Genomic DNA, 25,099 nt, shown 5'->3' with positions numbered 1-25,099 from the left:
TGGAGTTGAGATAGGGAATGGAAAATTTGATGATAATAAATGATTTCTCCCAAGAGCAGCCATGTCCCATAGAACTTTCCGTGTGTTGGAAATTTCTATGTCTGCAATATCTAATATGGTAGCCTATAGCTCCATGTTGCTATTGAGCATTTTAAATATGGCTACTGGGACTGATGAACTGAGTCTTAAATTTTATTTATTTTTAATTAATTTCAATATAAATAGCCACATGTAGCTAGTGGCTACTGTATTTACAGTTCGGCTAGCTCTCTCTCTATAAATATACGTTATTTATTTAAATTTATTTATTTTTGAGAGAGAAAGTATACAGTACAAACAGGAGAGGGACAGACAGAGAGGGAAAGAGAATCCCAAGCAGGCTCCACACGTCAGTGTAGAGCCCAACTTGGGGCTCGATCCAATGAACCATGAGATCATGACCTGAGCTGAAGCCAAGAGTCAGACATATAACTGACTGAGCCATCCAGGCACCCCAGAGAATATATATTTATAAAAACAACTTCCGGATGACTGAGAACTTTCTAAATCCTGGACATATTGCTTCCTTACACAGTCTCCTCTGTTCTTTTAAAGAATATCCCTACTTTTGTACTAACTGAAAAGATTCTGTTGGAGAACTGAATTCTTTACACTGTCTAGATGGTACCATGAAAACAAATGCATTTTACACAAAACAGCAGCCTTCTTCTGGTGTAAAGGACTTTTTCATTGACTGAGCTAGATATTTGTGGGGCTTTTTAAAGGAAATTAAGATTCATGTTTCAAGAGGAAATTCATGAAGGTTCATTATCATTACAACAGCATGGAGTGCCATTTAATGCCAACATTTTCCAGGCCTACTGAGATTTGGGGCCCAGTGGTCTTCTGGACCCAATGTCTTAATCTAATAGAAGAATCATGCTGCTTTGAGGATATGTTTCTGTAATGACCAAAAAATTGCCTAATTACTCAAAGTTGGAACTCATTTTGGCAGGTAATGGCCCTCCTTTCCACAGCTACCATTTTAGGAGCATCCCAGAGGTTGTCTGGAAGGTTAGAGGGGCAGAGAAATGCTTAGACCTTACGATGAAAGTTACGTCTTCCTGGAAGTGCCTCCCAGCGTAATACATCTGTAAATCCTTGGACAATGAAATATTTATAGCTGGCTTCCTAGAAATTAAGTTCGTCTTTGAAACAGCCTTCCCCGCCCCCACTTCTTTTTACTGTGGCAAGAACACTTAATGGAAGATCTACCTTCTTAACAAGTTCTAGAGTGTATAATACAGTACTTTTAATTACCGTCACAATGCAGGCTCTAGAACCTAGTCACCTTGCATAACTAGAACTTATACCACTGAATAGCAATTCCCACTTTCCCCTGCCCCCAGCCCCTTGTGACCACCATTCTACCCTCTGCTTCAGTGTGTTTGGCTATTTTATAGATCTCAGATTAAGTAGTATCATGCAGCATTTGTCCTTTGTGATTGGCTTATTTCACTTAGCGTAATGTGCTCAAAGTTCAGCCAACCTGCCACATATGGAAGCATGTCCTTCCTTATTAAGGCTGAAAAATATTCCATTGCGTGTTATGTACCATATTGTCTTCATCTGTCTATCCACCCCTCCCTCCCTCCCTCCATCCATCAGTGGACATTCAGTTTGAAATGGACTGACTATGCAAGGAGAAATTCAGGATGGGGACTGGAGGTGAAAGGCGTTTGCTAGTGCTTTATTCAGGTGGCATGAGAAAGGTGGACCTCTTGGAAGGTCAGTGTGCTAAGCTGACCTGACCAGGCTAATGTGCACAAACAGGGGGCAGCTGGGGCTCCAGAATCTGACTCTTGACCGTTAAGCTTCCCAACTTTACCCTAATGTCAAGAAAACCCACTTGCTTGCATTTGAAAATAAAAGGTACTTCTAGGGTGAAAAGTTTGATGTTTTTAGGCCAGGCAGCGTGGGGGAATGGAAAGAGGGATGTCTGAAACAGCAGCTTTCAGTTCAAACTGCTGCCTCATCGTTGGCATTTCCCTGAAAACATCCTTCCTCACTCCAAGTCTCAGTTTTCTCCTTGAAACCTAGGCCAATGTAGGGTTGCTGAGAGGAAACACCAAGAAGGTTGATGTATATGAATAAAATTAGCACAGTAGCTGGCAGAGTAAAATCTCAATGGATGACAAAACTACAGAAAGGGAAGGGATGATTGGAGGGAGGAAGGGAGAAAGAGGCAGAGGGACGAAGAGGAGGGAGAGATGGAAAGAGGGGGGAGGAAGGAAAGGGATGAAGAGAAGGAAGGGAGGGAGGGGGACCGAGGGAGGGAGTAAGGCGGAAGGAAGGAGGGAGGGAAGCAAGCAAGCAAGGGAGGATAGCCATGCGATATTTGCTTGGTAGGTGAGGGTAGACAGGTTCCAGGACATTGCATAGGTTTGGTAATACTGATCCTGGGAAGGGGCAAAGTCACCTCGAGGAGCTGAAGGTGTGACATGGCCTTCCTAGAACAGACAAAGCCCCAGCGGGCTCCTCCTCCGGCACCTTTCCCCCAGTGTTAACACTGGGGAGGCTGGACCATTCCGGGGGTCAGCCCCATCATTCATCCCTCCTACCGCATGCCCTTCTCCTCTCTCCTTCTCCATCTCTATTTCAGGATTCAGTTGGCAACACTACAGTTTCAAGCCCAGATATTCTAAAACATAGCCATTATTTTCTTGAGAAAATGCATAAGGATGGGGCTGGTGGCATGAGTTGTAGGCTGAGGGTGGCTTTTACAATAAGATACTCAGAGCTAAGTAAGTTTGATCTCAGTAACAGTGATGATGGGTAGGAGACATGGATTGTGACTCCTACAAAATGGTGGGTGCAGTGTCTGGGGTGCAGTGGTGATGCCAGTGGTGTTTGTCATAGACTCTGATAGGCAGTCACTAAGTCACTCCACATCTATTTGTTGAGCAGCTAGGATAAGTCACAGTCCTTGACCTTATATCATCTGAGGGAGATGGAAAAGAAAACAGACAATTATCAAATGATTGGTGTTATGGGGTAACGTGCAACATGCAAAGCCTTCAGTATATAGCGCTTGGTTCACAGTAACGAACTGATTCGTGCCAGTAACAGCTACCACTGTTGTCTTTATTAGGAAACATATGGCATCCGACCCAATCTTTGGGGGTCGGGGAAACTGGAGGCAGCCGACATTTTGAGATGGAGGCAGTGGTGGTATTGGGGATGTGACAGTATTAGTGATCATAAAGAGAGAGATGATGGTACAGGAATGTGTCTGGTGATAGCCAAAATGGGGCCAGTGATGGGCATTAGGGAGAAATGCTGAAAACACCATCCTGGCCATTAAGTTTCTGTAAGAGCACTGCGATGACTTCATGCATTTACACTTGTGGAAGCTTCCTGGGCCTGACCCAGGACCTCATCCCAAAGCTCTAATAGTTGACAAGGAGAATTTTAGAATGTGGAGTCCCCTTTCTTGTTTTAGCTCCTTTGTTAGGCTGCAAGATGGCTTTACTACTTGAGCGGCTGTCAGAGTGCAAACACAACTGCGTAGGTAGAGAGGTACAGAGAAAACCAAAAACCGAAGGGGAACAATTTCCCAAAGCTGGTAATTACTTGTTTTTAATGATCTCTTCCTTTATGGCATCTCCTTTTAAGAATCTATTATTCTAGTTCTACATTAGCAAAAACTCAAGGATTTTTCAAAACTCCTAACAAGACTTGGCATCAAAAAGGGAGTGAATTAGAATCACAGTCATGCGAAATTGGCTCCTGTCAGCAGGATGACAGGATCTCAACACAAGAGTGGGGAGGAGGGCAGGGGATCTTCTCCGAGAGTCAGTCATCTCTTTCTTTGCTGGTGTGTGTCTCTTGGAGAGGCTACTCCCAGGATCCAGATGGCACCCAAACCGTAACAAGAAATACTGGATGCAGTTGAAATCAAGCGAGAGTAGCGGAGGCTCAGGCTGAGTGCAGAGCAAATCAGAGGAAATCACAAATGGAGAGATGTCACAGCAGAGGAAAAAATAGTCAGGAGGGCTTTGCCTGCTGCTCTGACAGCCGTTCCGTGCAACATGCTTTTCCTTTTCTTCTCTGGAAGAATGCAGATTTTATGTGCTCAGGCATTCATTTCCTTATTCACGTCTTCATTCCTGGATTCGATCCTCAAGGAATTCATTTAATAATTAATAAACTTCCTGACTGCTCACTATGAGCAAGGCCCAGTGCCAACATTGCAAGGACTGAGATGCTGTCCCTTCTCTGAGCTGTAACAGCCAAGCTACGGAAACTGGAGGCTTCCAATTCAGGCTGGAGCATGAGGAGTGTCACAACAGGGGTACCCCACAATGAGCAATTTCACAGAGGGTGTACCATTTTCACTGCTGCGATGCCATTCACAGGACTGAAGACATGGCAAACGACCAAAACCCGACGTCTATTTTTGGGCGAATGGAATTGGACCTCTTTACTCATCTCTTGAGTTTTCTTCGTTGTAAGATTTGGGAAATATCCATCTCACAAGACTAGGGGAAGATTAGCTGGGGCAAGATTTCAGGTAATAGTATCATTAGCATGGCACCTGACCTCCAAATATGTGTAAGACCTCCAAATATGTGTCTGCGTCTTTGGGTCAAAAAGGAAGTCAACAATTCGGTGGAGTATTCTTTAGGAATACGATGATTTGTAGCACCTTTTGGATGGCAGTTTGAATAGATTCAGGAGTTGAAGAACTGCAGAGTAGTTGAATTAGAAGAGATTGAAGGGATCTCTGAGTCAACTTAAGCCTGTATTTTTTTTTTCACATGAAGAAACTGAGGCCTCCAACTTTTTCAAAATCATGACGTGAATGGCAGAGCTGAGATGAAACCCCAAGTTCTGACTCCTAACCTAGTTCCTTACTACCATAGCACAATTCCACTCCTAGGTGTGCACACTAAGAGAAAACAGTAAATAAATCAGAGCAGAGAAACCTGGCGCACATTTTACAACAAGAAAACTAAGGCCTCAGGGAAAGCCCGGCTTGCTCATATGTAAAACAGCGAGGAAAATGGCTACTTCATAGATCTCCAAAGATCAGGTGAGGCAGTGTTCACCTATAGAATAGACATGGAAGGCAGCCCAAAGGTTTGGAGTCAGGAAATCTCGAAGAGCATTATCCTGCACTATCTGATTGATTGTCCAACATACAAACAGCTTGCAACTTTGTGTCATTTCACATGCCCTCCTAACAGGTCTCTCAGTATATTTCTCACCCTCAGGCTCTGGTACAAGCTACTCTCTGCGACTGGCTACCCTTCCCATCCTTGTTCATCAGGAGAACTGTAACACATCCCTAGAGACTTGGGTCTAGTTACCTCTTCCAAACCTTCCTCCAAAGTCCTAAGGATGGTGATTAGATGATCCTCCCCTGGCATCGTACATGTCAAGCTTCACTGGTTCTCTCTTCGCCACTATAGACTAAGACTTTGTAGAAACTAAGTTCCTTTTATGGGAAACTGTATATTATTCATTTTTGTATTCCTAAGATCTAGATAGCCCAGTGACTAGCACACAACAGGAAATTATACTGAATTGACAAATTAAAAAAAAAAAAAACAGAATGAGGGAATGGATGAACTTGTTTATATAAGAGAATAGGAAACTGAACAGAAAGAAACTTGGTTATAGCATGACTTACTAAGCAGAGGGTATGGTAGTCCATATGGTGTTTCCAAATGCTCGGCATGTATGTGTGTGCACATGTATGCACACACACATACACACACTTGCTCGCTCACAAAGACTTGGCATTTACTATTATAAACTCTAGAAAGGATCTCATATTCACTCTGTCACTTGACCCAGTGAGGCTTTGCAGTCAGGGTAAATGGCCTTTGTTCTGATTTCAAAGAAATAGTAAGGAGATGTTCCAGAAAAAGTTATAAAAAAAAGAGATAGGCTATCCTTCTAGTCCTTCTAGAATCTGGATGGCATTTTTATCTGAATTCTTCAAGTCCTCCCCATTAGTGAGATCCATTGGTTCTCACCACTAATTGACCTTGACTAATAATGTCAATCTGTGACATTCCTCACTACTTGAAGTTGAGCCAATATCTGATCTTATCACCCTCCCCCTTAGTTGCTAGAAATTGTATCCCATACTATTTGGCCTCTCAAGCTTAATACGTCCAAAGAACTTTGGATCTTTTCCAACACATTCTTTCCTTGTCTTTTGATGTCTGTAAAGGCCACCAACTCATGCTTAGATGCTTAAGCCCTAACATGTACAAGTTACACTTGACACATCCTCTCCCACACCCGGACACCCAACCATTCACTAAGAAATGCTGTCTCCAGGCTCTGACTGCCTCTCTTCATCTTTTCTGCTGCCTTGTCTTTTGCCTAGGCTTCTGTTTTTACTCTTGCTCCTTAAGTTAATCTCTAATACATCAGTCACGACGGTATTAAAAAATCAGATCAGGCTTACTTCCCTGCCTAAAACGCTCCACTGTCTTCCATTATACTTGGAATAAACCCCAAACTTTGCACCACTGCCTGCAGGACTGTCCACACCTAGTTGCGACCTGTGTTTGAGCTCACCCTCCACTCTCCCCTTTCCCACTGTGCTCTGGCCAACACTGGTCTTCCCTCTGTTCTTCATGGACCGCTGGGACATGCCTTTGCCCGTGCCTTCTCCTGTTCCTGTTTCACTGGCTTCTTCTCATAATACAGATCTCCGCTCAGCTGTCACGTCACTAGGGAGACCTCCTCTGACCATTTCTCCCCAAGTAAAAGAGCAGCCCCACCTCTCACCATGTTATCCTGTTTGGTTTTATGGCTCGCACTCATGCTCTATTAGTATTTTAACTTGTTTGTTGGCAGCCTTCCCCTGTGGGGTGTGAGCTGGGCAAGGGTTGGGACATGGTCTGACTTGTACAGCACGTGTGCCTAGCACAGCGCTCAACACGCGGTGACACGAGACAGTTATCAGTGGAATGGGTGAGGAGTGGATGCCTGAACAAAGCAATGCACAAGTGACCAGAGATTGGTTCTAGCAGGTGCCGTCCAGTATTGCAGAAACGATGTGCCGAAAGCAACAGGGCCACTCTGTGCCTACTACTACAGCAAAAAAACCAAAACAACAACAAAAAAACTTCCTGTTTGTTTTCCGGTGCTGGACACCCTATCTCTGAAGACTAGGGAGCTAGGGTAAAATGTGGCATATGTGAGGAGATCCTACAATGACCTCACAGGCAGAGACCCTCTTTACCTGCATGTTGGCTATGTTCTAGGAAAGACCTTTTTAATTTAAACTAGTCAAGATACTCTGGATTAGGTCACAACTGGTTGAGATCATTCTTTCTGGTTTGGGTAGATCCATAAAGCCCCCAAATGTACAAGTGACTCTTGATTCGTCTCTCTCCCACACCCTGACATACAATCATTCATTAAGAAATGATAATTCTACCTCTGGAACGTATCCCAAGCAGTCCATTCTGGTCTGAAGAGGAAGGAAAGGTTTTAATATTAATATTAAGACCTCATCCCTCCTTGGCCAGGCAGGGGTCATGCAGGACAATAATAACAACAGTTAATGTTCAGATGGAGCTTCTTCTCTATGTACAGACACTATTCTAAAGTGCTTTTACTTATTAACTCATTTAATTATTGCAACGGATACAGGTGCTATTGCTATCCTCATTTTCAGAGGAGGAAACTGAGGGACAGAAGGATTAATTAACTTACCCAAGGTCATCCAGCTAGTAAATGGTAGAGCTATAATGTTCACCAAAGTGGGCTAGCTTTGGAGTGTGTGCTCTCAACTACTCCACTATGGTGAGGAGAACAAAGGGTGTCAGACGATCTGTGTTTTAAGACTAGGGAAAGAGGTAAGGGCTCTGGAAGGAGCAACCACAGTTTAGGAGCCCGCCCTGCCACAGTGCACCCCAATCTTTTCTGGAGGACCCTGGTCAGATCACACTGCAAGTGTCATCCCTGTAATTCTGACTGGGGTCATAGGGGTAGAACCTTCTAGGTGACTATGGGACGAACAACAGAAAAATAGCCAGAAAGACAAGGCTAGGAGATTGAAAACTATAGGAAAGTGGGAACGAACCAAGAGTATTGGGCTGGCAGCATACAATGGTGGGAAAGAGGAGTAACAGAGACAAGGACAGCTGCCAACATCCTGGGGAGAAGCACGGTGAGGCGCTGACAGAGCCCCGTGAGAGGTGGGAACGAGGGCTGGAGCAGGGAGAACGTGTACCAAGTGAGTCAATGTCATCTTAATAGGAGCCGTTCTTCGCATACAAGTCAGAGGCAAGGGATGCTTCCCTCAGAGCCAGACTTTATTTCCCTCTCCCCGTAGCGTCTCCACCTCAGTCTTCTGGTCCATAAAGTGGGGCAAATCATAGATGCTTTGTTCATTAAACCAGATAAACTTAGCGGAGCATCAGACTGCATTGGGGAGCTTTATAAATCTCCCTTTACATACATACACATGCACACGTGAGCCATACAAAAGCAGATCTAGGGGGTGGGGCCGAGGAAGCTGCCTTTTTAAAAGCATCACAAATGACTGCTGGGCAATGCAATGTTGGGATTCACTGAACCACATGCAGCTGGCCAAACAACGCGTGTACTCCCCAGCCCCCAGTAAGTGCTCAGCTAATGTTCATTTCTTGCCTCCTTTCTAAGTCATTGCAAAATCAGGTTTTGCCATGGCTGGGTACCGTCACCAACATATATTTTTGTATTCTCCATGATCATTCATCTCTTTCTTCTTTTTTGCAACCAGAATTTGCTCATTATTCTTGTGTAACCACTAATAATGGCAGTTAGGGAGAAAGAAAGAGCCTCTGCATGATGATTTATCCAGAAAAGCTGAATTACTGTACCAAGAGAGAATGAGTGTCAGCATCAATGGATATTTATGGGGAAACTGTATATTATAGCTGTGCTCATTAGAGATGCTGTAGTTAAGGTTCTGTGAATGTTAATGGTCTGTATTAGAGGAATAATGATAGACTCACAGCAGCGGCAGTGAACAGATACCCTGGACTACATTTTTTCACCACATAACAGATCTCCAAGTAATCTGATTTATTATGCCCACTGAAGGAGCGAGCATGTACCAGGGCACCTCTGTCTCGTGGGTAGTACTGGGCTTGTTTCCACACAGGGACAAAACTGGTACGGAGTGCCAAGAATAAGATGGACAGATGCTTCCTGCCTTCTGTTTGAAATCTCCTGTGTTGTGGTCTTTGAGACAGGGTAGCCCAGTTGGGAAGGACATTCACTGGCTTTGGGTAAGGTGGCCCTACATCCTGGTCCGCTTAAGACAGCTCCTGTTCATGTCTATTGTCCTGATGTCATTGTTAATTGCACACCCCTTTTTTGCATTCCAAAGTGACCCACTTTGGATGATAAACTAGGTCACCCTCATTTTAAGTTCAGAGAGAACTAGCTTAGATTCTTAGGGATGCCTCTTCTAGCTGTGCTAAGTGATTTAACTTCTCTGATCTTTTTTTTTTTTTTTTTTTTTTATTTTTGGGACAGAGAGAGACATAGCATGAACGGGGGAGGGGCAGAGAGAGAGGGAGACACAGAATCGGAAACAGGCTCCAGGCTCCGAGCCATCAGCCCAGAGCCTGACGCGGGGCTCGAACTCACGGACCGCGAGATCGTGACCTGGCTGAAGTCGGACGCTCAACCGACTGCGCCACCCAGGCGCCCCACTTCTCTGATCTTTAATAACCTTTACCGTAGAGAAGAGACCTACTTCTTATGGTTGCTTGGGAGAGTCCTGAAGTAGAGCATTAAGTGCCTATCTCGTTAAGTGCCTTGCTTTCTTTGGTAGTTACAAATGTTGGTTATCCCTGCCCTATAGCCATGAAACTCTCCTGTAGGTTCAGCCCTACCCCAGGCTCTCAGGTTACACTTGATCTTGTTGACATTGCTTAGCCATGGAGAATTAAAGGCACTCTAGCCCCCACTCTAGATACTGAAGTCACTCCCACCCATAGACCACAAGCACCTTCGGGGCTAGGCCACATCTTATTCCTTCTCCTATCTCTTGAAGCACTTGGTATAGTCCTATGCCCATATAACAGCTCACGATAATAATTACGGCTAACATTTATTGAGCACTTACTATGTGCCAGGTGCTACTCATATAGAGTTATACATGCATCACCTTATTTAGTCCTCAGGAGAATTCTATGAGGTAGGCACCACAGTCATTACCCACGTTTTATGAGTGAACACACTATCGGAGGTCACGCAGCTGGTAATTGAGGGAAAAAAATTTAAGGCCTACGTAGTCAGGCTGAAAGGGTCACACTTCTGTTTTTTGTTTGTTTGTTTGTTTTTAAATTTTAGGATGAGAGAGAGCAAGGAAGTGTGAACAGGGGAGGGGGGAGAGGGAGAGAGAATCCCAAGCAGGCTCCACGAGAGCCCAACGTGGCGCTCAATCCCATGACTGTGAGATCATGACCCGAGCCGAAATCAAGAGTCAGATGCTCAACCAACGGAGTCCCTCAGGTGGTCCAAAAGGCTCAAACTTCTAACTGTGATTCCACGTTGGTGCCAAGTAATTTCCCCCAGATGCTAACTGGTCATTCAGAAGAATCCAAAACATAAAGCACTTTGCTGAGTCATACAGCTAAGAAGTATAAAGCTCTGATTAACTTCAACTTTTTAAAAAATGTTTTTAAAATGTGTTTCTGAGAGACAGAGAGCAAATGGGATGGGCAGAGAGAGAGGGAGACACAGAATCTGAAGCAGGCTCTAGGCTCTGAGCTGTCAGCACAGAGCCCGACGTCAGGCTCAAACTCACGAACTGTGAGATCATGACCTGAGCCAAATTTGGATGCTTAATCGAATGAGCCACCCAGGTGCCCCGAACTTCAAATTTTGTGCCGTTTTACTCCCTCCCAAAGAGCAGGCTCCCAATCTGTGTTTGCAAATTCAATTATAGAAGAACAAAGCTTCTAATGGAAATAATCTCTTCATCTCAACACCCCCCTGCTCCCACCCATGGAATTAGCCAGTGGATTCTTTTGACAGTGGTTTTCACACTATCTTCTCTGGATCTCTTCCTTTCCAGAATCTTCTGTGCTTCAGAAAAGGATTCCAGGTGGGTAGGCCTTGAGGCTTCAACCCAGCTTCAACCACAACTCCTATTCCCATCTGTTTATATAAAAGGCTACTGGGCACAGTTCATTGCAATGATGGTGCCAGGATTTCATAAAAAGTTTGGAGACCATTCCTGCAGGAGACCGGTGGCAGGAATTTGAGCACAGCGATGGACTGATCATTGTTTTATCGAGATGTGATTTTTGCCAACACACAACTGAGCGAACAGGACACCAGGCAACTGCTTATGCAAGCGCTTATCCCCTTCCACATTTGCATTTGTAGAAAACAAGTTTCGGGAATGATTTAACAGCGAGCTGTCTACAACTCTGCTTGATTCCTTCCATTCATGACAGCCTGGTTTTTCAAACGGGGAAGAAAGAGCCAGATATCATTCAAAGTGATAATGTGACACTGCCCAAATGTGAGGCATGGACTGAGAACAGAGAGGAGGATGAAAGGGATTACTACTGTCTTTGGCAAGGACCTGAAGAGAGTGGATGGAAAGGCTGATCTACAAACACCCTTAGAACCTGGACACATAAAACAGCACGTATGTAAATGGCAGAGCTATAGGACAGGAGACAGAGCACTCAGTCCCTATTGCCTGCTTACCTGACCTGCCAAAGCTTGCCACTTCAGAAGGAGCTTAGACCTTGTGTTTCTCTTACCCCCTCCCCCCACATCAGCAAGATCTTTCTAGACCTACTACTTTCTAGACCTACTTTCTAGATCTGAATGTCATTCATTCAAATTTACACATTTCCCTCCCTCCCTTCCTCTCCCTGTCTGCAGGGTGTCACCTGCAGCCCAGACCCAAAGTAATCCTACTTGCCTACCCTTTGACCACTTTGTCCTCAGACCCATTCTCGCCCTCCCTCTGCTCTGTGTAGTAGGACAGGGGGGTGACCTTGTAAATTACATTGCCTGAGCTCCCTTGTCAACCCACTTTCACTTCGGTTTGGCCAATGAAAGGGGTAGTTGGATGCTGGATGGTGGAAAGAGGGGAGAAGCACTGAATTTCTCCCTGGCTCTCTTTATGCAGTATTCTGGCAGTGAATCTGGCCGTGAGTCTCCCTCACGGTTCTACTTTCCACCAGACAGCCAGCCCCTCTTGCCAAGGTCCCTGCGCCCTCTGCAGTCACAGTGCCCACTGGCAGCCCTGGTCCCTTTCTTTGTCCTTCCAGTCCTGGGGATGGTAGCAACTTCTGAATATTACTAATTTGGGTTGCTCCACTGTCCTCTGTTTGGCTTGTCAGCTCTTCTAACACCTTTGTAACTAGTTCTCCACATTAAATTCCCTCTATGAAATTACCTCGTGAGGGCACTGTTTTCCTGACTTCATCCTGATAGATACACATGGATAATCCCATTAGCTTCTTAACGGTCTCTCCAATAGCCAAGCCACCTGTCGCAGGCCACCAAAGTGATGCTGAGAATCACAACTCTAATAGTGCCACTCAACACCCAGCAGCACCAGTGGCTCCCCAGCCAATGTGAGTTTCTGAGCATCGCATTCCAGGTCCTTCACTCCGTGGGGATGGCTTCCCTTCGTGCCCTGTCACCTGCTCACACGAAGGCATCCTGCAGTCCCACCACCCCAGACTCTTCATCAGCCCCCGGGATATGGTATGCTTTTCCATAGTGCAGTGCCTTTACACATTCAGTTCCCTCTTCCTGAATCCCGTTCCACTCTTTCTCTGTGCCAAGTTCCTATCATCTTTTAAGACCCTACTTCCTGGGTGAAGACCTCACTGAACTCCCTTGGGCAAAGTTTTCTGCTTCCCGACTATGCTCCCAGAGCATATTGTAGACAGCTCTTATGGCCTAGAGGATTACACGGGTTGCAACCATTTTTACACATCTACCTTCTTGTGATCATTAAAATTCTCAAGCAGCCATCCTTATTCATCTTTATATCCCTAGTGAGTAGGCCACTTTATGGCAGATAGGAGGTCCTTAGTAAATGTTTGTCAAATGGATGGATGGATGAATGAATGAATGAATAGAAGCTGTAAGGGAACTTGAAAACAAGGAGGGCTCTCCAGCAAATGGAGCTGTGGGATCACAGAAGTCATGAAGGTCGGTCACTGCAGGCATGTGGGCCAAAGCCAGAGTCAGACACGTTCATCTGCGCTCATCACAAATGTTCTGGAGGGATCCCTGCATTGGTGAGAAGGCTGACCCAGCAGCTTTTAATGTCCTCACAAATTCTGAGATTCCAGGGATTTAGGATTCTATCTCAGGACAGTTTTGTTAACCACTGCATACCGAAAGCCTGTCTAAGAAAAGCAAGACAGGGCAAGCTTCTATTTCCTTTGTGGAATATGCCGATGCAGATTCCTTTCCCTTAGTTCAGGAAGACCTCCTCTTGTGTGACATCTATGTTAACGGCATTCTGATAATTATAATTTCTCTACAATGTGGTGCTTAATGAGGAAGTGAAACTGACAAATGTTCAGACTAGATTTAATTCAATTATGAAACATCTTGATCCAGATTTCAGACTAAAGGAAAAACCAACTGCTGAATTGTGAATGAAAATTTATTTGCCATGAAAGACGGGGGCTGGTGGGGGTGGTTAGGAACAGTTGTCCAGAGAATTTCTGTAATTCTTCACTTTAATGGATTGACTCTTCCTACATTTGCAGCAGGGAAACTGAATTAAATCTAAGGCAAGGAAAATCAACTGAATACTGATTGTTGGGAAACAGGGGTCTTGCACAGAAACATAGATGTTTGGAGGGTGGGAGGCAGGGGAGGCCAAATGAGCAGCTCTCTGATTTTTGATTCCTTGAGATTTGTTCTTTGGGACTCACAAATATTTTTTTCAATGTCAGGATACAGAAAGCAGTGCATAGGCAGAGTGAGGGGTCAGGAACGAGTCAGACATGGGTGTGCCTCATGGGACTCCGGCTGAAGGGGGAGAGAGGTGTTCATAGCCACCCCCAAGGACTAGCCTCAGCGTTGTTAATAAGGACTCAGAAGCAACGAGTAATGGGAGACAGAAACTGGCCTGAGTACTGACTCCAACCAGGGTGAGGAAGAGATGATGGGGGCTTGGCATTTTCTTGAATCCTAAAGGCAGTGTGTTTTAGTGGAAACTGTGTGAATCAGAACAGCTGAAGGTTCAATTTCGGGCTCTGTCACTTATCAGCTTTTTGACTGTATAGGACCTCTGGAAAGCCTCAGCTTCCTCATATATAAATGACACATCTACCTTCCAGGTGTGACTACTGAATGAGATAGATTGAGACCACAGTCTAGGCTGTCCATGGCACACAGTATCTACTCAGTAAAGTCTACCTGCTTTTTCCCCAGCTAAGTTAGCTCAGACTCTCAGTGTGCAGGGCTGGTGGCCTAGCACTGTAAGGCAAAGAAAGGAAGTGAAGGGAGCCTTGGACTTCACATGCGATCACTGGGGTTTTTACCCGATTCTCCCAGTGTGGCTCTTTTCCAGGATGCACCAGAGAGATGCAGAGCACTGTCATCCAGCTCTGCAGGAGGAAACTAAGGAGGGACCGATTTTCTAAGGACCTACTCTGTGCCCAGGGCTTGCTCAGTGTGGTGCCTTGATTACAGCGCATAGTAAACATGTTTCCATCCGGAGCACCGACTTCACGGGGCAATGCCATAACTTATTGCTGCACACTTCACCGTGGGCAACTCTAAAGCCAGGGAGAGGATGGTGGAGATAGTAACGGGGCCTCTGGGGTGCCTGGCTTCGCAGCTGAGACACCGGGAACAAGATGGTGAGGTAAACGCTAGATGTTATAAACACGGGGGAAAGTGGATGAGAGAGTGGGTGGACGGCTCCAAGGTCCACTAGTGTGGTTACCTTCTCCACATAAGAACCCCTGCAGAACCATTCACCTGCTGCTTGAATACTCCGGGGGCCAGAGACCTCACTACTCTTTGAGAGCTGTCCTTCCCTCTGAAAATCAGCTCAGATGGTTTCAGATTTCTTCCTGACAGTGAGCCCAGATGTGCCCTCTCTTGTCAGAAAACTTGAGCCTTTCTCGTAATCTTAAGATAGTCTATAAAATAACTGGAGGAATGAGTGCACAGCATCCCTTGGTCTTTACGTCCCCAGAGACCATGAAAGCAACCCCTCATCTTCATAGACAATGCTCTCACATTGCTTCATGAGTCTCACAAAAGCCCTGAGATGTTGGCATAGAATGGTCATCATTTTCACTCGAAGAGGAGTCTCAGAAACTTGAAGAGATTGGCAAAGATCACACCCAAAGGGAGGAAAGAATCTCAGGGGAGTCTGATTATTCCTTTCAATATCTGAATCCATGTCTTGTCCCCCAGAACTGAATGTGGAGTCCAGCTGGTCAATTCCACAACCTGTGTCCTTTCTATTTGCCGCTAAGCCAAACCTTTAAGACTCTCTTTCAAAGGCCGAAGAAAGTTCTGCTAGAATCCACCGATGGGTTAGTACTGATAATTATGTCTAGTACATCCACATAAAAGGATTTAAAACCAGGCAGTTATAGGGTGAAGGGTAAAAGATCTTTTTCAGCCATAAGAATATTTTTTTTTAATGTTTATTTATTTATTTTGAGAGAGAGCGAGTGTGACAGAGCTGTCAGCGCTGAACCTGACCCGAGGCTTGATCCCATGAACTGCGAGGTCATGACCTGAGCCAAAATCAAGAGTTGATGCTTAACCAACTGAGCCACCCAGGCGTCCCTCAGCCATAAGACTACTACATGAGGTGGGAAGGAGGGGAGGGGAGAAGACAAGTGCTGGTATTTCTCATGTGACAATGACATAAGGCATGCTGAGGTTTAGGTCTGTTGACCTATGAAGGTTAAGCCTCAACCAAGTTGAGCGTTGTGGGGCGTGACAGGGTCCAAAACAGGCACTTGAGCAAACTGTGAATGTGTGAGTCCACTGGGTCCCCCTGTAGAGCCAGAATCATGTTCAAAGGCTAACGGAGTGCAAAAAGCACTAAATAATGGATGCGGTAATGGGCTACTTAGCTGACGTTTTCCTCTCCACTCAGGGATGTGCCTTCCCAACAGCCCCAAAGAGGCCAGGATATTTGTCTAAAGAACACCAGAAGCATTATCATCTGGCAGAAAGAAAGGCTACCCATTTCTGAGAAGGAAACTGATGATAAATTCATCAGTTCTGAGTACCACCTAGTAGAGGAAATAAAAACTCAGGAGCCAGAAGGACCTTAATGATATGCCCAGAAGGGGCTGTGCCTGTCCAAGTCCTGCTCATCCTTCAAGGCTTTGCCCAAGTTATACGCTCTTTCCTCCCTGCCTCTCTAGTCAGCTAATATTCCCTATCAGCAAGCATCAATTCTATCAGAGTTTGGAGACCCTGGCATAAAAATAAAGCCTGTGTACAAATCTTCTAGCTGCCTTGACCAGGAAGAGAGGAAATGTATATTTCTGGGAGCGAATGGGATTAATCCTTATCTTGTCTCAGAGTCCTAGGTAAGAGTGGAGGGGAGTGTAGTATGACCCTAAGAACAAATCTGTTACAGGAAGGTAACATTATAGGTCTGGATTAGGACAAGCAAAGCATCCTAACACATTATTTGTGCAAAAGGGAACAAGAAAGGGGCTGGTAGGGCTTGGCTCCCCAAGGTTATGGTGCCTGGTGGTATAAACTAGGGTGTGGATGCATGATGTCAGAGAGGAGACTGAAGACAGAGAACTGGCTTTCTGTCTGGACCAACATCCCAACTGATCGAGACAAAACTGTGTCCCATCAGGTGACGCACTGGGGTGGGCAAGACCCAGAAGAAATGCAACGACTTCTCAAACTCCAATACACCAAATGTGACACCTTGATGAGGACACCTCTGGCCATGTAGGGTGACAGTGAGCCACCCTAGTCCAGGGGACTGAGACTCCAGGACAGAGGTTTTAGAGCTGCAATCAAGGATCCCACTGGCTTCAAGGCCTATAAAAATTTACTTGGGCACATGAGACTCCCGCCACCCACGGGGAAAGAGTATACCATCAAAAGCTCAAAGGGAGCAGAAATCCTCAGAGGAGTTACTTTAGAGAGAGTGATGATTAAAAGCGATTCCTGACCTCAAGGTGCTCACAGAGCAGAACAGTAACAGCTCACAGCTGTTGAATCCCTACTCTGCACCAAGCACTGTGTTGATTCATATTCTTCAGCTCACTTAGTCCTTAACACAAAAAACTCTAAGGCAGGTACCATTAACCCTGAAGCCAAGGCCTTTAAGAAACTCAAAGTCCAATGGCTCACATGGATTCATTAAGAAAAGGTAACAGTGCATTGTGATCATTGCACAGAGAAGCACAGAGCTCTCCCGGGGGAGCTGTTTACTCTGGGGTAAAAAAAAGCCTTCCTAGAGGAGGTGTGCAATTACCTAGCATACTTGCAATCCCCGCCTCAGTGTGAACTGTTGGCTGGTGGATTGCTCGTGCCGACAACCGACGGTAATGTTCTCGTTTAATCTAGTCCATATCCCTTGTTAAGGTTTTACATAAATGTCTCCTTTAGTCCTCCAAACAAAGCTACAAGGCAGGCATTCCTTTCTCTTTGCAGGTTACGACACTGGGGTTTAGAGATGGAAAAAGATGCTCAAGGACCCTTAGCGGGTGGCCAGGATGAGAGCATACCCATGTCTGATGCTGAAGATCAGGCCATTTCTTCTGGGGCTGATGTGTGATCTTCCCCAGTGACAGCCCCAAGCTGAGTCTCTTACTGGGCTCTGGGCAGACTGGGCTCTGGACCCGAAGAAGAAGAAACCGGTGGTTCCTAGAGTAACAGGCCACTGGGCAGTTTCCCTTCTTGTGGGAAACTTGTGGAAGCTGTCAAACTGGCTTGAAGCTGCTTAATATGCACTGACTTGGCTGTCTTTGGTTTATTTGTCTTTCTGGTTAAGGAGCAGGTGGTGAGGTAGCAAACAGCGAGATCACAGCAGAGATTTTCAGGGCACAGAGGTATCCCAGGGAATATGCACTCATCAGGGAGGCAGGTCTACAGGGGCCAGCCTGGAGGACAGGAAGATCCCAGAACAGTGAGGAATGTGGGCTGTGGGATATTTAAAGTACCTCTGGGAAGTTTAGGCAAGTGGGATCAAGTTTCCAATACACATGTTGTTTTCTCCTTAAAATCATTTAGTAAGTTGGGTTTAGTAACTCCTTTGATAGATGAGAGCAGGGAGGTGTAGAGAAACAAGGGAACTTATCAGAAGTCCTACAGGTAGTAAGAACAGGAGTTGAGATACCAAACGCAAGCATCTGCCCCTCCACTAGAGTTGATACGTTTGACTTGCTACCTCTCTCTGGCTTTTAGAAATGTTGAAATCGTTCACAGAAAAGCCCAGATGCTTCTAGGACTCTATGCGAACAGAGGGTTGGAAGCTACTGCTGGCCATTCAGGCAGCCCAGATATTTCTCAAGCAAAACCTGAGCATGTTTACTTAATGCCTATTTCAGAGTCAGATAACCAGGAAATTCCCTTTAAAAGAAAGTGTAAGGATTTTCAATTCTTTCTACAGGCAGAGTCATGTGTATATTTATGAAACACCCCTTGAGCGGCTGTGTCATCCCTGCCTTTCACATGCCAGACCCCGGGCTTGCTTCTGGTAATCCAAGGACCTCAGGAAGTTCCTGGAAGTAAGGAGCCAGGAGAAGAGTTGGGATGCTGTGTGCTACGAGCTGTTAACAGAGGAATGATAGGGAGCGGGGCACAGAGGTAGGGGTGATCTGCTCACACTTAGCAGAAGACCACAAAGTCTCCCTGAGTCCCCATAGCCTGAAGCTAAGCTGGGCTATTAGGGGAGGATGTGGCTCCTTCAGAAGCTTCAGTAGAGCTGGACCAGGGGGAGGTAGACCAGAGATCCGGGCTGAGGCTGGCATCTGAGTGCCATGCACGTCAGGCTAAGGAGCTTGGGATTTTTTTTTGTTTGGTTGGGTTTTTTTTTTTTTTTTTTTTCAGCTATTAAGCATGGAGATGGTGTGGCCAGATTGGTTAATAAATTCACGAAAACCAAGGCGGCAAATGGAGCATGTTTCCTCACGTATCTAAACCTGTTAGGGGCAAGCGAAGCAATTTAGGCACAAATTGAATTGTAGGGAGCTGTGTGATGGCAGCTGAACCAAACGGAAACACGAACAGACCAGTGTCTCCGTGACAAGAAGGCTTGACAAATGCAAAGGCCTCAAGGAGAAAAACGGCTTTTTCTCTGAGCGACACTTCACTTCACGTTCTCAACTACGTTGTAGACTCAAGTTTTTGAGGACCCCATTCAAATATGCTGTCTCATGAAACCTAACATGCGTTGGCTTTTGGGAGCAGGATTTAGGTGGGGTCTGGTGGATGCAGGATATTGGGAAGAGGAATGGATGCTGATAGGAAAAGGAAGAAATTTCACCAGGTGAAAAGAGAACAGGGGCAGAGGAGGGTAAGAATGAGCCAGAAAGACTCTCAACTCAGGACAGAAGGTCAGGTTTGAAAGGGACAACAGGAGCTCCTCTTTCCCCTCTGCCCATTCCACATTTGAATCCTCCTATAGTTTTTCTGACAGGGGGTCTTTTAGGCTCTGCTTGCACCAGCTCCAGTGATGGGGAACTCACTCCCCTAGGTGCCAGCTGTTCTAACTCTTAACAGCTCTGACCACTGCTCAGGAAGGTCACTGTCACTTTGGGCTGGCCAAATCAGAACAGTGTAAGCCCTCTTCCAACCGGTAGCCCTGGGGACTCCCATCTCCACATTTATGGTTCCTTTTCTCCAGGCCAAGCATTTCTAGGTCCTTCAGTTGCTGCCCTAGGAATGGGGTTTCAAACTGCCCTATCAATCTGACCTTGAAAAATGCGGGGGTGTCTTTGTGTCTCTCACAGGGTGGGGTCCAGGACCAACAACAACAGCCCAGAGAGTCATCCAGCCTCACAACAGTCCTGTTAGGGTCAGAGCTGGAGTTCCTGGGGGTCTGTTTTCAAAGCCTGTGCTCTTTGTACCCATCACTGAGCTGAATGAGATCAGCGGTGACTAAACATCCTAGTTCTGTTTACACAGGCCGCGGTGAAGTCCGATGTCCCCTTGGGCAAGAGTTCCCCAGTGCTCCTGAATCACGTACAGAGGCTGCCTTCCGCACGCCGACTGGATGGGGGGCCGAAATCTGGGCCTGGCCTAGCACTGGCTTGTGGCAGTGTCACACAGCTTGATATTTTCCATTTCCAGGAGTCCCACCGGCCGATGGGGTCCAGATGTAGTGGACCTGCCGGGTTCTTTGCAAGCCCACTACACGTGGCCTTTTTCTTGGTGGTCTGTCCACTGGCTGGACCCTTATACAGTCTAAAGGCCCTGGCCGGCTCTTCTATGATCCCTCTGAGACCTGTCAACCACTTTTAAATCGGATGGGCAACTCTTCCCAGGATCGAGACACTGCCCCCTTTTTGATCAGGTATAATTAAGTCTTTGGCCGGAGACTTTTGTCATGGAACAACTCAGACCTTGAGACCCCTGGACATAGTGGTTTGTGCAATTCAACTCACCGCCACGCGGGGGGCCAGACCTCGGTCCAGGTTGGCAACCCTTCCTCAGCCTCACCATTTCCGCCTTATGCCCTCTTCCCTCTGACTCACTGAGGAGTCCATGCCATGTAGGCCCTGGTAAAGCTAAGTTATAACGCCTATCCAGAAGAGGGGTTCCCTTCCTCAAGCTGTAGACACAGCCTCGTAGGAGTGCAGGTCACGGGAGCCTGGCAGAAGAGAGAAGATTTACTTACACTTACAGGTTGACTTTTTGGCACATCATAAACACCTTCCTTCTTTTGGCTGGTGGGAACCTATGGAAAAATCAAATTCGACACAGTCAAAACACTTTGATACTCCACTTTCAGAGAACAAAGCCATCACACTTCAACTTCAAGCTGGCTTAAGTGTGTGTGAGAATGGCCCCTGAGGCCTGAGGGTCCCAAATCAAAGGGGCTTCCGCCAGTGTAGAAGCAGGAGGCCAGGCTCCTTCCCTGAGGAAAGCTGGATGAGGGAGGAGTGTGTGAGTCACTTAAATGAGTGCAGGGTGTCTCTGCCATCGGGCTTCTCACGGAATCACAGGACAGATGGCTGCAGGGACCTCAGAGGTTATGTGGTGGAAAAAATAATCCTCATTTCGCCAAAGACAGAAATGAGCCTCAGAGAGGTGCTCTGACTTGTCCCAAGTGATTAAAATTAGTTTGCAGCTGAGTTTAAGCTGAGAGTCAGGTTATTTACAATATAGCAAACATCAAGGTCTCAGTATAAAGAACGGCTTCTGCTGGGATCATGGACAAGCCATCTGATATTTACCCAAAGTGTCTTCCAAGAAAAGGGACCGTTAATGGCAGGGAAAGCGCAAGACAAGAGTCGAGAAAATTCCAATTGTTTTTTAATATGTATCTGTATTTTCTTTCCTCCCTCTCTCCTTGTACTCCTCCATCTGGTCTTATCGGGCCACTTGGTAACTGTCACACCCTGAACAGGCCACAGCCCCTCGGAGCGTCACGATCCTAAAATGGGTGTTACTGGCTCTGCTTCTGATTTGGGTTACTGTGGGAATCCAACAAGAAAGTAGACAGTAAATACAGACGATTAGGAGCTGTGATAGTGTGAAGTGTTAGAATGAGAGCTTCTTTTACTGCTGACACATCATATAAATAAGGATCAGCATGTATTTTATAATATTAACAACAGTAGATAGGTTGAACGCTTTTCTAATGGGCCAGTCAGGGTGTTACACTGAAACATTCCGGATGGAGAGCAATCATGTATGCTTCCCAGAAACTAGCACAGTGTAGCTCCTACCCCCATCGGAGGCATCAGCCTGCAGTGGTCTTCTGTCTGCTAATCTGTGTTTCTTTTCACCAGACTGGGAGCTCTTTAAGAGCAGGCACAGTGCCCAACGCTCAGTAGGCATCTGGTAGATGTCTGCTGCGTAAATGTTTCATAAGAAACGTGGGGAACAGTGAAGGAAAAGAAAAAGTGTCTTTTAGGCTTGGACCAGCTAACTATACAATTAACAAGAAAGAAGAATTTGGGCTCATTCCTCGAGACCCTGTGCTATTTCCACACTCATCAACTTAGCTTAAAATCCTTCTAATAATCCTAAGAGCTCGGTGTTAGAATCTTCACTTTAGGTGGTGAAAAACTGAGGCTCAGAGATGTCAGGGAAACTTTTCCAAAGCTTTAAAGCTAGTTAAGCGGTGAGATTCGAACCCAGCTCTTTCTGGCTACCGAACAAAACATTTATTACTAACAGCCCGAACTAACATTGACAGGGCACTTCTTATGTGCCAGCCACTGTTCTGAGTATTTACATGTATTTGCATGCAGTCCTCAAGACAAGTCAGTCGGGCAAGGATGACAACTGTCACAATGTTGCAGAGGAGGAAAATGAAGCCCAGAGAGCATCCTGCAGGTGAGGGGGGGTGGGGCTAGAGCTGGAGTTCTGGCAGTTTGCGTTTTAACTACTACGCGGTATAGACAGTTGCACCTCACCCCTGGTCCCACCATTCCCTAGCTGTTTTTGATTGCACCCTTTTCTCTGACATCACATTCTACACTTGCAGAAGGTTGTGCACGTTCCTGCAGAAAACGGGAGGTCCATGGCAGAGCACGGACCATGCAGAAAGATGCGCTTCCTGAGCTGCTCTCGCAAACCCTAGTTTGCAGGTAGCCAGTGACGAATGTAATTTCTTTGCTCCTGATAACTCAGCTCCCTCTAAAAGGAATCCTCTAAGAATGCCTACAGAGTCCTTGTTAACAAGGGCCAATAAATTACCAGCCCGCACTTGTATTTTTACTGGCTCACCCTTTCCTGAGCAACACGAACAGCATTTCTGTTCCTCGTAATTCACTGCTCACTATGGGCACTTAGCAAGTTGAACCGCAGCTGACTCTCAATTATCCCTGCAAATGGAGGAGAAGCGGCAGGATGGATAAACCCAAACTGTGCATAATTGAAAAAGCTTTGCTACTTGGTTCTCCCATGGGTGACATATCAATCTGCCTGTTTGTCCTTAAAGATTTATGTCGGGCAGGATACGTTCTTGGGAGCCTTGCCTGGCTCTCTACCTGGTCGGAGCCTTCCTCTGGACTCTTGTAAGCTCTGGTACATTCTTCTACTAAAAAATAAAAGTGGCCAAGAACCTACTATGTATCAGGCTTTGTGGTTTGCCGGGGACAGTGATGGCAAACAAGCTGGATAAGGCCCCCGAGTGAATGGAGCTCCTTGTTTTCCTGGGAGGAGTTGAGAAAGTAATTGGGTTACTCACACGAGTGTCAAAAGTGCTTTATCTTATATAGGAGCTATCAACCCACACTGCAGCTGCCTGTGAGCTTGTGCAGCGCAGGGCAGGTATTTTGCTAACCTGTTCCTCATCCCGTAAATACTGGTTACACAGGAAATGTTTAAGCACTGAACATTTACCATGTATGTGTTAAGGGCAGAAGTGTTTAAGGGACAAAGACCAGAACGTGCCTCGTGTGCTGGTTCTCACCCCTGCCTGGCTGGTCCACTCTGCCCACAGACCATTTCAGTAATAGGACGGTGTAGAGTGATGACAGTTCTCAACCAAAAGGAAGCGGGAGATCTGTTTAAATTTTTTTTTAACGTTTATTTATTTTTGAGACAGAGCATGAACAGGGGAGGAGCAGAGAGAGAGGGAGACACAGAATCTGAAACAGGCTCCAGGCTCTGAGCTGTCAGCACAGAGCCCGACGCGGGGCTAGAACTCACGGACCGTGAGACCATGACCTCAGCCGAAGTCGGACGCTTAACCGACCGAGCCACCCAGGCGCCCCAGGAAGCGGGAGATGTGGTTCCTAATCCTGGCTCTGCCACAGGCTGTGAGTCCTCAGAGGGCCCCTCTGTCCTCTGAGCCTCCGTTTTCTCATGTAGCTGTGGTGGGCAGGCCAGGGGGTGCCTAGACACGCGTTGAGGGTGGCGACCACGCTGTGGTCTATCACATCCCCGTGTGCCTGGCACACACTAGGTGCTCCGTACACAATTGCTTCTTGAACAAAGGAGTTAACAGATGTCAAACTACTGTAAAAGCTATACATTAAGCACTACATGTACAGAAGACATTTTAGCTCAGTGACATACTAATAGTGTTAGAGAGGCAGTTTCAGGGTTGAGTGACATTGGAGCAGAGAGTTATCATTTTAAAATAACAATACTTGACACATCACGGGCGATTAAAAATGATTTTCAAGCCAAAGGACTCAGAGAATGTCTGTGTGCAAAGCCGCAATCTCGCCCGTGTGTTAACGTTAACGTACTAAAGAATTACCAGGTCTACAGCTGAGGCTCTGGCCTTGGGCACAGCACTCAAACTGGAGGACTTGATTTTCTTCCATTTAAAACGATAGCCATCGTAGCTGTGCTTATCTTACTGAGTTACTGCAAGGGTCAAAATCAGCTGGGGTGTAAAAAACCCTTGTGCTGCAAGGTTCTGTGTTGCTTTAAAAAGATGACTGATAACTTTTCCTGATGCGCGCAAAAAGAAAGACAATTACTGTTGTTAATCCGGTTTGGAAAATGAGACTACTGATCCTCAAAGAGAGGTTCCGTTTACTCAAGAGTCTCTCCCTCCCTCATGCCGGAGTTATAAACAGCAAAGTCAAGTGAGGCTGCAACTTTCCGCTAGGCTCTCTGACGAGACAAGGCGACCAAGTCATGTTCTGCTTTACTTAATATAACATCCTAAGACCTCGTGAACAGCATCTGATACTGACAAAGTTCTCAGGAAGTAGAGGAACTAACATTTACACAGAACCTACTACGTACCAAGAGCTTTACACCTTCACATCACTTCTAGAGGAAGATAATGCAGCATTCCTAATTTTATAGCCTGGGAGATTGGGATACAGAAGTTATGCACTTGATCCAAGGCCACAAAACGGCTAAAGGATCAGGCCCCAGGTCTGTCTGCCTCATTCCTCATTCTGGAAAGCAGGGGATGGGATTAAAATCTGAGACTACCCTGGGCCAAGCTGAAGAC

The 25,099-nt window shown here is 46.1% G+C and overlaps 1 protein-coding gene across 19 annotated transcripts in view; it reads right to left on the bottom strand.

Annotated features, from left to right (window-relative positions):
- Positions 1–25,099, bottom strand: part of DAB1 (DAB adaptor protein 1) — a 1,137,940-nt gene that overhangs the window by 39,413 nt on the left and 1,073,428 nt on the right. For 14 of the 19 annotated variants that reach the window (XM_078451862.2, XM_078451864.2, XM_078451865.2 and 11 more), the window contains one exon: positions 20,846–20,905. In XM_078451862.2, coding sequence (XP_078307988.1) covers positions 20,846–20,905 — 60 coding nt within the window. The remainder of the gene's footprint in view (positions 1–20,845; positions 20,906–25,099) is intronic. The other 5 variants (XM_078451869.2, XM_078451873.2, XM_060626807.3 and 2 more) reach the window with 1 other exon arrangement.

This window comes from Panthera onca, chromosome C1 (genome assembly GCF_046562875.1).
Source record: "Panthera onca isolate mPanOnc1 chromosome C1, mPanOnc1 haplotype 2, whole genome shotgun sequence".
Classification (NCBI taxonomy): Eukaryota; Metazoa; Chordata; class Mammalia; order Carnivora; family Felidae; genus Panthera; species Panthera onca.
Note: the sequence above shows the minus strand (reverse complement) of the source record. Positions and strands in the feature narration are given on the sequence as shown.